Source organism: Labeo rohita, chromosome 18, assembly GCF_022985175.1.
Source record: "Labeo rohita strain BAU-BD-2019 chromosome 18, IGBB_LRoh.1.0, whole genome shotgun sequence".
In the NCBI taxonomy this organism is placed as follows: domain Eukaryota; kingdom Metazoa; phylum Chordata; class Actinopteri; order Cypriniformes; family Cyprinidae; genus Labeo; species Labeo rohita.
The window spans coordinates 524,481-537,100 of record NC_066886.1 but is presented as its reverse complement, the minus strand read 5'-3'; the positions used below and the strand labels follow the sequence as shown (position 1 = coordinate 537,100).

At 34.4% G+C, this 12,620-nt stretch overlaps 1 protein-coding gene across 1 annotated transcript in view; it reads left to right on the top strand.

The window, feature by feature from the left end:
- The first annotated feature begins 3,362 nt into the window (after positions 1 to 3,362).
- si:dkey-205h23.1 (AT-rich interactive domain-containing protein 3B) overlaps positions 3,363 to 12,620 on the top strand; it is a 58,595-nt gene continuing 49,337 nt past the window's right edge. Inside the window, exons 1-2 of the mRNA XM_051134556.1 lie at positions 3,363 to 3,599; positions 7,565 to 8,188. Coding sequence (XP_050990513.1) covers positions 3,564 to 3,599; positions 7,565 to 8,188 — 660 coding nt within the window. The 5' untranslated portion in view covers positions 3,363 to 3,563. The remainder of the gene's footprint in view (positions 3,600 to 7,564; positions 8,189 to 12,620) is intronic.

Sequence of the window (12,620 nt, the reverse complement as noted above, 5' to 3'; positions counted from 1 at the left end):
GCATAAATTTCTCACAATTCAGATGTTTTTTTTTTTCTTACAGTTTGTTTATTTCTCACAGTTTCAACTTTTTTGTCTTACAATTCAGAGAAAAAATGTCAGAATTGCAAGATACACCTTAAGAGTTGTGAGATGTAAACCAGAAAAATCAGAATTGGTCAGAATTGCAAGAAATTGATTGTGAAAAAAAAGGCAGAGTTAACTTTTTACCTTGCTTTAAAAAACAGAATTGTGTGAAGTAAAGTTAGGATTCAGAGGAAAAAAGTCAGAATTGTGAGAGATGCACTCAATTCTGAAATTATAATAGTGAGATTTAAAATGTCACAGAAGTTTCACAGAAACAAATTTTGAAGTGTAAACTTGGAGTTGATTAGATCTTGCAATTCTGCAATTTTTTATTTTTTTAATCTGAATTCTAAGTTTACATCTCAAAATTTAGCTTTTTTTCCCCCACCACAAAATTAATATAATAAAAAAGGTAATTGCAACTTTTTATCTCACAATTCAGACACTTTTTATTATTATTATTTCCTCACAATTTGGACTTTTTTCTTAGAATTACAAGTTTGTATCTCTTAATATTAGAATTGTGCGAGGGGAAAAAAAAAAAAAGTCTGAATTGAGAGATGAAAAAGTTGCAATTACCATTTGTTTTTTGTTTTTTTTGTTTTTTTTGTTTTAAATCCCGTTGCAGAAACATGCTTCCATAGTAATGCCAAAGATCTCATTCTCATTACTGTAATGTATGAAAACAATTTATTCGTCATAGAAGTATTTGTGGTGCTGCCTTTGAACTGACTGAAAAAACATTTTGCGAAACCATATTACTCGATTTGCTTTAGTCACAACATTAACATTTCATTTATATTTTGGGGTGAAATATGATTTGGAAGTGTTTCGTGAGATTGTCGCATGTAATCAGTGGCCATCCATTGATCGCAGATGTGTCACGTGCGTCATTTCACTCAAGACGGCGACTGATGATTTCAAAACTCTCACAAAAGGAAGTGAAAATGAAAGTGGGATCTGAAATCAGCTCAGCGTTTGGGGAAGAGCAGTGTTACTGATAGTGAGAAACCTGACACTACATTCTCATGAGTGTGTGTGTGTGTGTGTGTGTGTGTGTGTGTTTTGTATATGTTTTACTGTGCTATGAAGGTTCAGGACTCTTTTGAAATGTGTTTATTAACTTTTTTTAATTCTATTTCTCTCTTTAAGCTTTTGGATGCATTAAAGCTTTCTTAGCTCTCTCTGATATTCTGTTACTCTCAAATGTAACATTTTGTTAATGACATGAAGTGAAACTGACATTGTTACTTAAGTTGTTACTTTGGTTAAACGCCTGCGGTGAGAAATGTTATTTTGTATTTAAAATTGAATAATCAAGAATATTTTTATCTGCCCCTAAATATGCATTTGCCTGAGTATTATAAATATGTTGTTGTATGTTGTGTTTCAGTGGTGTTTGTGGTTAAAGTGTGTGTGTGTGTGTGTGTGTGTTTAATCAGACTGGACAATCTTCAACACTATGCAATTAAACACTTTATTTCTTCACTTTGTAGCCAGAGCAGATCAGTTACTGACTTTTTCATGTAATAACTGCATTGACTTTTACTTTGTTGCAAAAGCAATATTATTTGTATTTAACAGTGTTTTGTGAAATTAAAGGAAACACTTTCCAAAACAATTTCTCTGGTTTTCTTATTAAAGAGTGTCTGTTTATATTCAGATCTTTACTAAGTATATCATACTAGAGAAATCTAGAACACACTTGGTAAAAAGCCCTGAAGTATATGCAGAACCAATGTAGTCTGCAGTGTGGGCAGAAAAGGAGGCACTGAGTCACGTGTACGTTGATGAAAAGCCACGTGGTTTCTAGACAGCTGATGGATGGACATAACAGTAAATGTAGAAATGTAACAAGTAAACTGCGCTTACTGCGCATGAGCACTAGAGGCCGCTGCTGCATCGCTTACTGATTGATTCATGCATTTAAAATCAAGACTTTAATTTTCAATAAAACATTCAAAATGAATCCTTCATTAGCTAAAACTGAAGTCATTCATGTTCTTCATTAAATAAAAAGTGAAATAATGAAATATCGTCATTGATGCATCATTTTTGACAGATAAATTACACAATCATCACACATTCATCTTATTTTTAGATTATAAACTGAAAATTAAGTGCGATACTACATAGAAAACTTAAAAGAAAATACTAGAGAAATTCTCTCTATGTATACAGTTTACTAGGTTTTAACACAGGCATAATATATGAGGAAAAAAAATATTTATTTGAACAGTAAGATTTTTAATGTATTTTTTTATTCCCTTCAAAATACAGCAAAAGCAGTAATATTGTGAAATATTTTTACTATTTGAAATATCTGTGTTCTATTTGAATATATTTTAAAATGTAATTTATTTCTGCGGTCAAAGCTGAATTTTTAGTCTTCAGTGTCACATGATACTTCAGAAATCATTCTAAGATGCTGATTTCTGATTATTACTATTATTATCAATACATTTTTGATGACTAGAAAGATCCAAAGATCAGCATTTATCTGAAATAAAAGCTTTCATAACATTTTTATACACTATACCATTCAAAAGGTTGGAGTCAGTATCATTTCTCTCTTTTGGGGGGGTAGAGAATTCATTTATTTAGCAAGGATGCTTTAAAATCTCAAAAGTGATCATAAAGACATTTATAATGTTACAATAGATTTCTGTTTCAGATAAATGCCTGGAAAAATTCTACTTAGCTGTTTTCAACATAATAATAATAAATGTTTTTTGAGCAGCAAATCAGAATGTTAGAATGATTTTTGAAGGATCATGTGACTGGAGTAATGATGCTAGAAATTCAGCTTTGAAATCGCAGGAATAAATTATATATTAAAATATAGTCAAATAGAAAACAGTTATTTGAAATAGTAAAAATGTTTGAAAATTGTACTGTTTTTGCTGTACATTGGATCAGATAAATGCAGGCTTGAAGAGCAGAAGAGACTTTTAAATTTTATTTAAAAACTGGTAGTCAAAAGTTATTCTAATATTCATTAAAATATTATTTTTTATCTATCTGAGTACTAAACGTACTATAGGAGTATTTCAGCAGATGGCATAATGATGGAATATAATAACATTGGATCTTGTCATTTTCTATTTTTTTTTTTTTTTTGTTATCATCTGAATCTTTATTCATTTTATTTTGTAGTAGTATTTAATTTTCGGAATACTACATTTGTACTGTACATGACTTGATTGGCATACTCAACTCATCCCGCGGGGTGGGGGTGTAAGTCGCGGTGCGGCGCGACAGGGGAGGAAACGCCAGAGAGACGCGGGCGGAGCGGAAAGGAGCTGTAGGGAGTTGAGCTCTGAACGCCGGGCGGCTCGGTGGTCTGTTATCGCGGTTCTGCTCGCCTGAAACGGAGCGCACCGGATCGTCACGCGCTCGCTGGTAGAACGGAAAGCGGCGCCGGTGCGCGTGCACGATTCACCGAGAGCTACCGAGTGAAAAGAGACGAGCGGAACGGAACGAAACGGAGCGGAGGGATGGTGGATAATAGCGGCAGCAGCAAAACACAGATGGTGAGTCGGTGTAACTTCGTTTAAATGTTCATAATGTTATTAATAACGATGAACTCTTGAACCCTTTAAACATCCGCAAATGTTACTTTAAATCAAAGACGCCGCGATACAATGTATCATCTGTTTGTTTCTCTGTCACGGTGCGTCTACTCATTGACTTCTGTTGCTTCTACTACTCTGCAATAAACATTTGTCGTTAAACAGTTTTCACTCAAAAATTGCTAGTACATTTCACAAATGTGATCCTGAACCACAAAACAAGTCATAAGGGTCCGTCTTTAGATTTATACGTTGTTTTAGATTTAATCGAAAACGGAATAAATAAGCTTTCCATTATGGTTGAGATACCACTGTTTGAAAGTCTGGTATGTGAGGGTGCAAAAAAATCTAAATATTGAGAAAAACGCCTTTAAAGTTGTGCAAATTAAGTTCTTAGCAATGCATATTACTAATCAAAAATTATGTTTTGATATATTCACAAAATATCTTTATGGAACATGATCTTTACCTAATATCCTAATGATTTTTGGCATAAAAGAAAAAATCACAATGTACTTTTGGCTATTGCTACAAATATACTAATATAGACTGATTTTGTGGTCCAGGGTCACAAATAATTTCAAATAAATCACAAGCAACTGAGTGAAATGTGACATTTTCAATAGTGTTTTCTTGTAAAAGTCCAGTATTCTTAATTAACTTACAGTGTAGTGAAATTAAAAGAAAATGTTATATTTTCAAATCTGTCTCATTTTGCAATCAAATAAATGAATATAAATATGCTAAAAACAACATATTTAGCTGATAATCACTAATGTAGTTAGATATATTCGTTTTCTACATATGTAAGTGAATTTGTAAGTGATTGTTTGAGTGAATTCATACAGTAGATGCATGTTTAAATGAATTTATTGCTTTTAAATATATGCATTTCTAATGCATCTGTATCAGGGTTATGTATTTTAAAAATATTTAATTAAATTATTTAATAAAATACACGCATTATAGTCAGTGTTCCCACCCTTTAAACCCACAGAAACCTTCAGTCATGGTGAGATTTTCATTCTTCAGTCCCTTTATGAAACTGTTTTTATCTTGGCAACCCACAGTGGTGGTGATTTCAAGTTTTACTATCACTGTGGCGACACACACAGAGCCAGATGCATCTGAATGCACAAACATGCTGCTTTAATTAGGGGCCCGGCTTTGATCCGCTGTTCAACTGTTTTTAGTCATGTTATATTCCCTGAAACCACATGATTCTCATGCATGACTGTTTTAGTCTAGTATGAAACTGGTCTGTACATATGAGTCATCTAAATAAGCTTGTTTTGTTTTCAAAAATGCCACTGTGTGGCATTTAAGCCATTTTTACAGTATAGCTCGTAAATGAAGATCATGGTTTATTACATGCAGGTAATTTAACCCGTCTGTCCTGCTAAACCTGCGTATTTAAAAACAAATCTGACAGAGTTCAGAGCCCGTTTGCAGCTCGGATTGTCACGTACTGCAGAAAACAAACACTGCTGTTTATAGTGTTTACTTTAATGATGAATTTACAGGTTTCGACAGTTTCTCATGAAGGGCTAATTATTGGATTTGCTTTACATTTGTGTGTTTTGCAAACCACATTTGATCTGTTTTCAGTGTTTGGTTTTGATGCATTTTTAAGAAAAGAGAGCTGAGAGGGTTCATTTTTAAGTAAATGTTTCTTATGGCGTAATAAGACGGTTTCTTAATGTGATTTCATGTATTTAATGTGCTGCATTGTATTGCTAGAACCATATTGTCAGTTGATTTGATGCTTTCAAATGTTGTATTTTGTATTTTGTATTTTATTAATTTAAATGCAGGCATTTTTTTCTATAGGCTGTGATTAAATGAGGCATTAGCCACCTGTTCTCAGCCATTAAAAACCTATTTCAGTATTAATTACCATGACAATTAATTTTACATCTGCAGTGCTCAACGACAAGGAAAATGTATTGACCATCCATAAAAATGCATTTTACCGTTGCATTTGTAGATGGAATATATATATATATATATACTGATGATTCAGTAATTCTATAATTGCTCAAAAACCATCAGTTGTACTTGCATTAATGTTGTGTTGGTGACCTCAGCAGAATTTGCAACAACAGCCAAATGTGCATGTTTGCAAAACAAATCTGCATGAACATGATCAATGGGCGTTGGATGTAGTGACCGGTGGGGTGTGTGACGGTTCTGCAAACATCCTTATCGTGTTGCCAAAACATGTGAAATTGTGCTGGTTTAAGTTCTCTTAGGAAATTATATTACTCAGCAAACACTTTCAAAGAAATGTTTAACAGAGTCAAACCTGGATGCACTTTAGAGTTTTTATCCAAAGTGAACTTTACGACCTTATATAGGATTTTTAAATTGCCCTTTTATAGTACTTCAACTTGTTACTTGCCAAATTGACCCAGAAATAAAAAAGTGCTGAAAATGTGCTTACCCTCCGGCCGTACAAGATTAGAATGAGTTTGTTTGTTCATCAGATTTGTAGAAATGTGTCACACTTGCTCACCAATGGATCCTTTTTAGTGAATGGGTGCCATCAGAATGAGAGTCCAAACAGCTGATAAAAACATCACAATAATCCACAAGTAATCCACACCACTCCCACAAAATCCATCATTAAGATATTTTTAACTAAAATACGCATCCATAATAACATTTCATTCAGTAAAAAAGTGGTTTGGTCTGAATCAGGAGAGAAATTTGCACAGGTCAAGCACCGTTTATAAACCAAAACAGCTCTAAAACAAATATGTGGCTGGATTTTGAATGTGAGAGACAATGGGAGATGGACTTTTACACTGGAAGAAGCGTTATTATGGAGTAAAAATGTCTCGATGGATTTGTTTCCGCTTTTGTAGATTGTGATGTTTTTATCAGCTGATTGGACTCTCATTCTGGCGGCACCCATTCACTGCAGAGGATCCATTGTCCAGGACAATATTTGGCTGAGAAACTATTTGAAAATCTGAAATCTGAGGGTGCAAAAAAATCGAAATATTGTGAAAATCACCTTTAAATTTGTCCAAATGAAGTTCGTAGCAATGCATATTACTAAACCAAAATTAAGTTTTAATATATTTATGGTTGGAAATGTACAAAATATTTTCATGGAGCATGATTTTTGGCTTGTGGATGTGTTCGTTTCTTCATCAGATTTGTAGAAATGTGTCATTCCATCACTTGCTCATCAATGGATGTGAATGGGTGCCGTCAGAATGAGAGTCCAAACAGCTGAGAAAAACATCACAATAATCCACAAGTAATCCACACCAATCCAGTCCATCAGTTCACATCTTGAGAAGAAACAAAATCCATCATTAAGATATTTTTAACTAAAATCCGAGTCCATAATGTGAAAAAGTGGTCTGGTCTGAATCAGGAGAGAAATCTGCACAGATCAAACACTGTTTACAAGCCAAAACAGCTCTATTTTGGGATGGATTTTGATGTGAGAGACAACAGGAGATAAACTTTTCCACCTGAGGAAGTGTTATTACGGTTTATAGACTCATTTTAGTTAAAAACGTCTTAATGATAGACCCGTTTTATTTTTTTGTGAATTACTGTGATGTATTTATCAGCTGTTTGGACTCTCATTCTGACGGCACCCATTCACTGCAGAGGATCCATTGGTGAGCAAGTGATGGAATGATGCATTTCTACAAATCTGATGAAGAAACAAACTCATCCTAATCTTGGATGGCCTGAGAAAGAGCTATTTTTGTCTGAACTATTCCTTTAATGTCAACTCCAGCAGCCATATGTTTATGTTTTCACGTGATCAATGAACCCCACAACATGCTGATCGTGTTGCCAAAACAAAAGAAGCGCATGCTGAGTTACGCATTTATAGCTTTGAAGGGACGTGCTGTAATCCGAGCGCTCGACTCATTGATGTCTTTGTCCCCGTCTCTCAGGAGGCCGGTTTGGCGGGTGGGTTCCCCCATAGCGCCTCGGCAGGGGTGAAGCTGGAGGCCATGATGGAGCAGCTGCAACGGCAGCAGCAGGCGCGTCTGGAGATGGAGCACAAGGAGCGGAGACTGCGTGAGGCTCACATCATGTACGCGCAGCAGGTCGCGGCTCAGCAGGCCATTCTGGCCGCCGCACGGGCTTCCGGGGCCGGATTCGTGGGCAAGAGCCTCATTGTGGGGCCTGGACAGCCGCCCCGCGTCTCCAATCAAAGCAGTTTGGACTCGGAACGCGAGGACGAGGAGGAACGGGGCCGGGACTCGGATGAGGACGATGATGACGATGGGATGATGGAGGGCGATGAAGGCAGCGAGGAAGACGACAGGCCGGCCAGCGGGTTGGAGTTCCTCAGGAAGCAGACGCTGGCGCTGCAGCAGGGAGCCATTCGTATGGCCGGACGGCCGTTCGGGAGCTTCTCGGACCCCGCGGCCGCCGCGGACGCACAGGGAGCTCCGTCACCCGCCGTCAGGGTCAAACAGGAACCCGAGGATGATCTCTCACCCGTCGAGCAACCATCAGCGTCTTCTCCTAACGGTCAGGCGGACTGGAGCTACGAGGATCACTTTAAAGTGGTAAGATCTTGTTTTATCTTGTGCCTTCTTTTTTCTTTTTTTTTTTTTTTACGGTGTCTTGTTTTCCAGATATCTAAATGGAAAATATCTAAACATTCATAAATCAAGATACATTTAATCAAAATGTATCAAAATTGAGTTGATGATAAAAACCAAGAAAAGTAATGTTAATTCGAAAGAAAAACAAGATTGTTTTTCTTGTTTCAAGTAGAAACTTTTTTTTTTTTTTTTTAAGAAAACAAGACCTAATATCTTGATTCATTTTGCTTCTCAAGTCATTTTCTGGGGAAAAATAAATATATTAAAAAAAATCTATCAAAATGAAGTGAGTATATGTTTAAAACAAGACAAAATATCAGTCAATGGGGTTAGAATAATTAACCGTTCAAAGGGGGAAAGCAATATTTTTAATATTTATTAATATTTATTTTTTCTTCTTTTAAGCAAAATCTCAATTAATTTTTAAGAAAATAAGATTTAATATTTTAAGTTATTTTGCTTCTCAATTCTTTTGTACTGAAAAATGTTTTGAAATTAAATGATATCCTTAAAACAAGAAAAATATACTTCAAAGGGGAAAGCAAGTTTTCTTGTTTTAAGCAAAAACTCACTATTTTTTTGGGGAAAAAAAAAAACAAGACCTAATATCTTTATTAATGGTGCTTCTCAAGTTGTTTTCTGAAAAAATTAAATTAAATTAAATTTATGTTTATGTATGTCAGTCATGGACATGAAAAATAAAAAATTCAAAGGGAAAAAAATATTTTTCTTTCTTCATTTTCATATATGTATGTTTTGAGAACTTATTTTGATTAAAAAAAAATTACAATACAAGACTTAATATTTTAAGTAATTTACTTACTAAAATGTTTTGAAATTAAGTGAGTTTATCCTTAAAATAAAATATAAACTTAATTTAAAGGGAAAAGCAAGTTTTTTTATTTCAAGCAAAAACTCATTTTTTTGAAAAAACAAGACCTAATATCTTGAACCATTTTGATCCTCAGGGTGTTTTCTAGAAAAAAAAACGAATTAAATTGTTTAAAAATCAGTGGGGTCAGAAAAATAAACTTAATTCTAAGGGGAAAAATATTATTTCTCTTCCTCCATTAGTAAGTATTTATTTATTGTTTTGCGCAAAATCTCAGTTAATTTTCAAACTTTTTTTTTTTTTACAGTTATTTTGCTTCTCAAGTCTTGTTTTCTGAAAAAACATGTACTAAAATGAAGGGTCAGAAAAATAATTTTCTGCCACTTTGGTTGATTTCCCATGATGTAAACATTTCTATCTTGAAATGGATGTCTTTACTAGTTTGAAATCCCAAATTACATTAATTCCGAAACTATGTGAACCTAACATTATTCTTATTCGGCAGTAGATGAACTTGTTTGTATCTGGCGGGCTTCATTCATATATTTGTATGAGCAGCATGTTTAGGAAGCTCAGCAGGCTTTGATGGATCAGTCAGTCGGTTTTCCCTCTCGCCCTCTTCGCACCTTTCTGCAGGTTTGTGTGTGTGTTTGTGTTGGTTTGAGCTGTAGCGGCCCCTCAGGAGAAACATCTGCTCCCGTCCGCTGCCGTTCTGCTCGCCGCGTGTGTTCTGGCTCAGAGCCGGACACTTCGCTTTACTTATTTGCTCTCTTACGCTGCTGCCAAACGCTGAGTCGACTTTGGCCGGCGTCCAGGCCGTGTAAAGAGACATTTGGCCCATATTTGTCAGCGAACGCGTGGGAGTGCTTGTGCACGCGTGCTGTGGGAGCGTCTGACGGACTGTACGGTAGCTGCACGAGGGAATTTATTGATTTTGATGGGAACACTGCGTCACAGGAGTTTGTGAAGGTGATCATCTGACATGCTGATGAAATATCAAAACCTGAACTTCTAATGCAATGCATTCTGACGTTTCCACAGTCACAAAATGCATCTGTTGCAACCATTTGCATCTGTCATGTGCCATATTTCAACTTGATTTTAATCTGTTTTCTTTTAAATTACATGCACTGATGTCACAATTATTAATGAATGGTCTGATCATTCTTATTTGTGATCCTGGAGCACAAAAGCAGTCTTAAGTAGCACGGGTATATTTGTAGCAATAGCCAATAATACATTGTATGGGTCAAAATTATCTATTTTTCTTTTATGCCGAAAATCATTAGGATATTAAGTAAAGATCATGTTCCATGAAGATATTTTGTACATTTCCTACCGTAATATGTTAAAACTTTTGATTAGTAATATGCATTGCTAAGAACTTAATTTGGACAACTTTAAAGGTGATTTTCTCAATATTTTGACAACAAAAACTAATAAAAATGGCAAATACACACAACAGAGTAAAATCAAAATTAATGTAAAAGCAGAAAATATAAAAATAAAATCAAAATATTAACAAAAACTGTAATGGTATCTCAATTATAATAAAATCACATTAAATTTCAGTCACATTTCGCCATCCAAATAATGGAAATTTAACAAAAATGTCTACTGAAATAAAATAAAATCACTGGAACAAAAATTAATAAAAATTATATATAGACTTTTAAAAACACCAAACACTAATAAAAATGGCAAAAACACACACAAGAGAGTTAATAAAACTTTAACTAAAATTAACATGAAAGCAGAAAAATATAAAAATAAAATCAAATTGAAAGACAAAGCAAAAACTATAATAGTATCTCAATTAGAATAAATAACACAAAATTTCAGTCACATTTTGTCATCCAAATAATGGAAATTTAAAAAGCTTAAATGTCAAAAATCTATTATTATATTACATTATATTATATTATATTATATTAAAATATTGTAAAATAGAAAAAAATCTAATATTGCAAAAGGTAAAATAAAGAAAAAAATAATAATGCCTACACTGTAAGTGACATAAACACAACATAAAAATATCCGTAATCTCAATTATTTGTTTGACAACTAATCGTCAGCTCAAAGATGGTGACGGGCCTAAATAAGACGAGGCTCATGAATGAAATATGGAGTGAATGGAGTGTTTGATTTGAGGATTTCTGTGGAGTGAATCTCTCGACGTGCTGCTGAGAGTCAGGCGGACTGTCAAGAGCTCCACATCAAGAGCCTCTGATGTGATTAAAGGCCTGTAGCCTCTTATTTATAGAGACAACATCCATTCTGCTTTCCCAATATAGAGCAGTGGAAACAGACCTTCCTGACAGCAGAGAGAGACAGAGAGAGATGCTTCCTAGATATGATTTTGAGAGTCGAATTATTATGCGAAATGCCTTAATTAATTAGATGCATTGAATGATTGCTTACTTCTTGCTTTGTCATTTCTTGAAGTTTTAGAAGCTTTTAGCACAAGTGCAACAAACGTTTATATCTCACAATTCAGACCTTTTTTTCAGAATTTTAAGTTCGTCTTGCAATGCTGACTTTTTCTCTGAATTGCAAGTTTGTATCTCAAAATTTTTAGAGTCTGAAATTTGAGCCTTTTTTTTTTTTTTAATTCTATGGCAATAACTAACTGCATGAATATTATTTTCTGGGCTTATTCACATGCGTTGCATATTTACAAAATGCATGCAAAATAAATTGCGCAGTGACCCTTAAAACCTTATTTTAACTAAACCAAATTGCATCTGCAATGATTCTTTCATTTTCGTGCACCAGCTGTGTAAAATCCCACATTGTGGCACTTGCACATGTTGCTCATTTCATATGTGTTGTGATTCTGTCTTAAAGACAACAGAGTCTAATTCTGATCTAAAGGATAGAACAGGAAGAGGAAATGCAGCTGGTTAGCCAGATGCAAATAATGATCAAAAGATGCACATTTGGAGTGCTGTAGATGTTTTAAACACTGTTTTATCATTTGTGTATCTCACGATTCTTGCAATTTTGAGTTTATATCTCACAATTTTGACTTTTTTCAGAATTTTGAGTTTGTCTTGCATTGCTAACTTTTTTTTGGAATTGCAAGTTTGTGTCTCTAAATTTTTAGAATTGCAAGAAAAAACTAACTAAATGAGTAATATTTTCTAGCCTTATTCACATGTATGCCTTATGCAATTTACAGATGCACGCAAAATAAATTGCACAGTGGCCTATACAACTTTATTTTGACTCAAACCAAATTGCATCTGCAATGATTCTTTAATTGTCAAGCACCAACTGTGGAAAATCCCACATTGTGGGATGAGAAGCTTTTAGCACAAGTGTAACAAAAGAAAAGCAAAAGATGCACATTTGGAGTGTTAGTGATTTAAACACTGTTTTTATCCTTTGTATACCTCACATTTCTTGCAGTTTTGAGTTTATATCTCACAATTCTGGCTTTTTTTCAGAATTTTGAGTTTGTCTTGCAGTGCTGACGGTTTTCTTTGAATTGCAAGTTTGTATCTCTGAGATACAAACTTTGAGATCTTTATTTATTTATTTATTTATTTATTTTTGGCA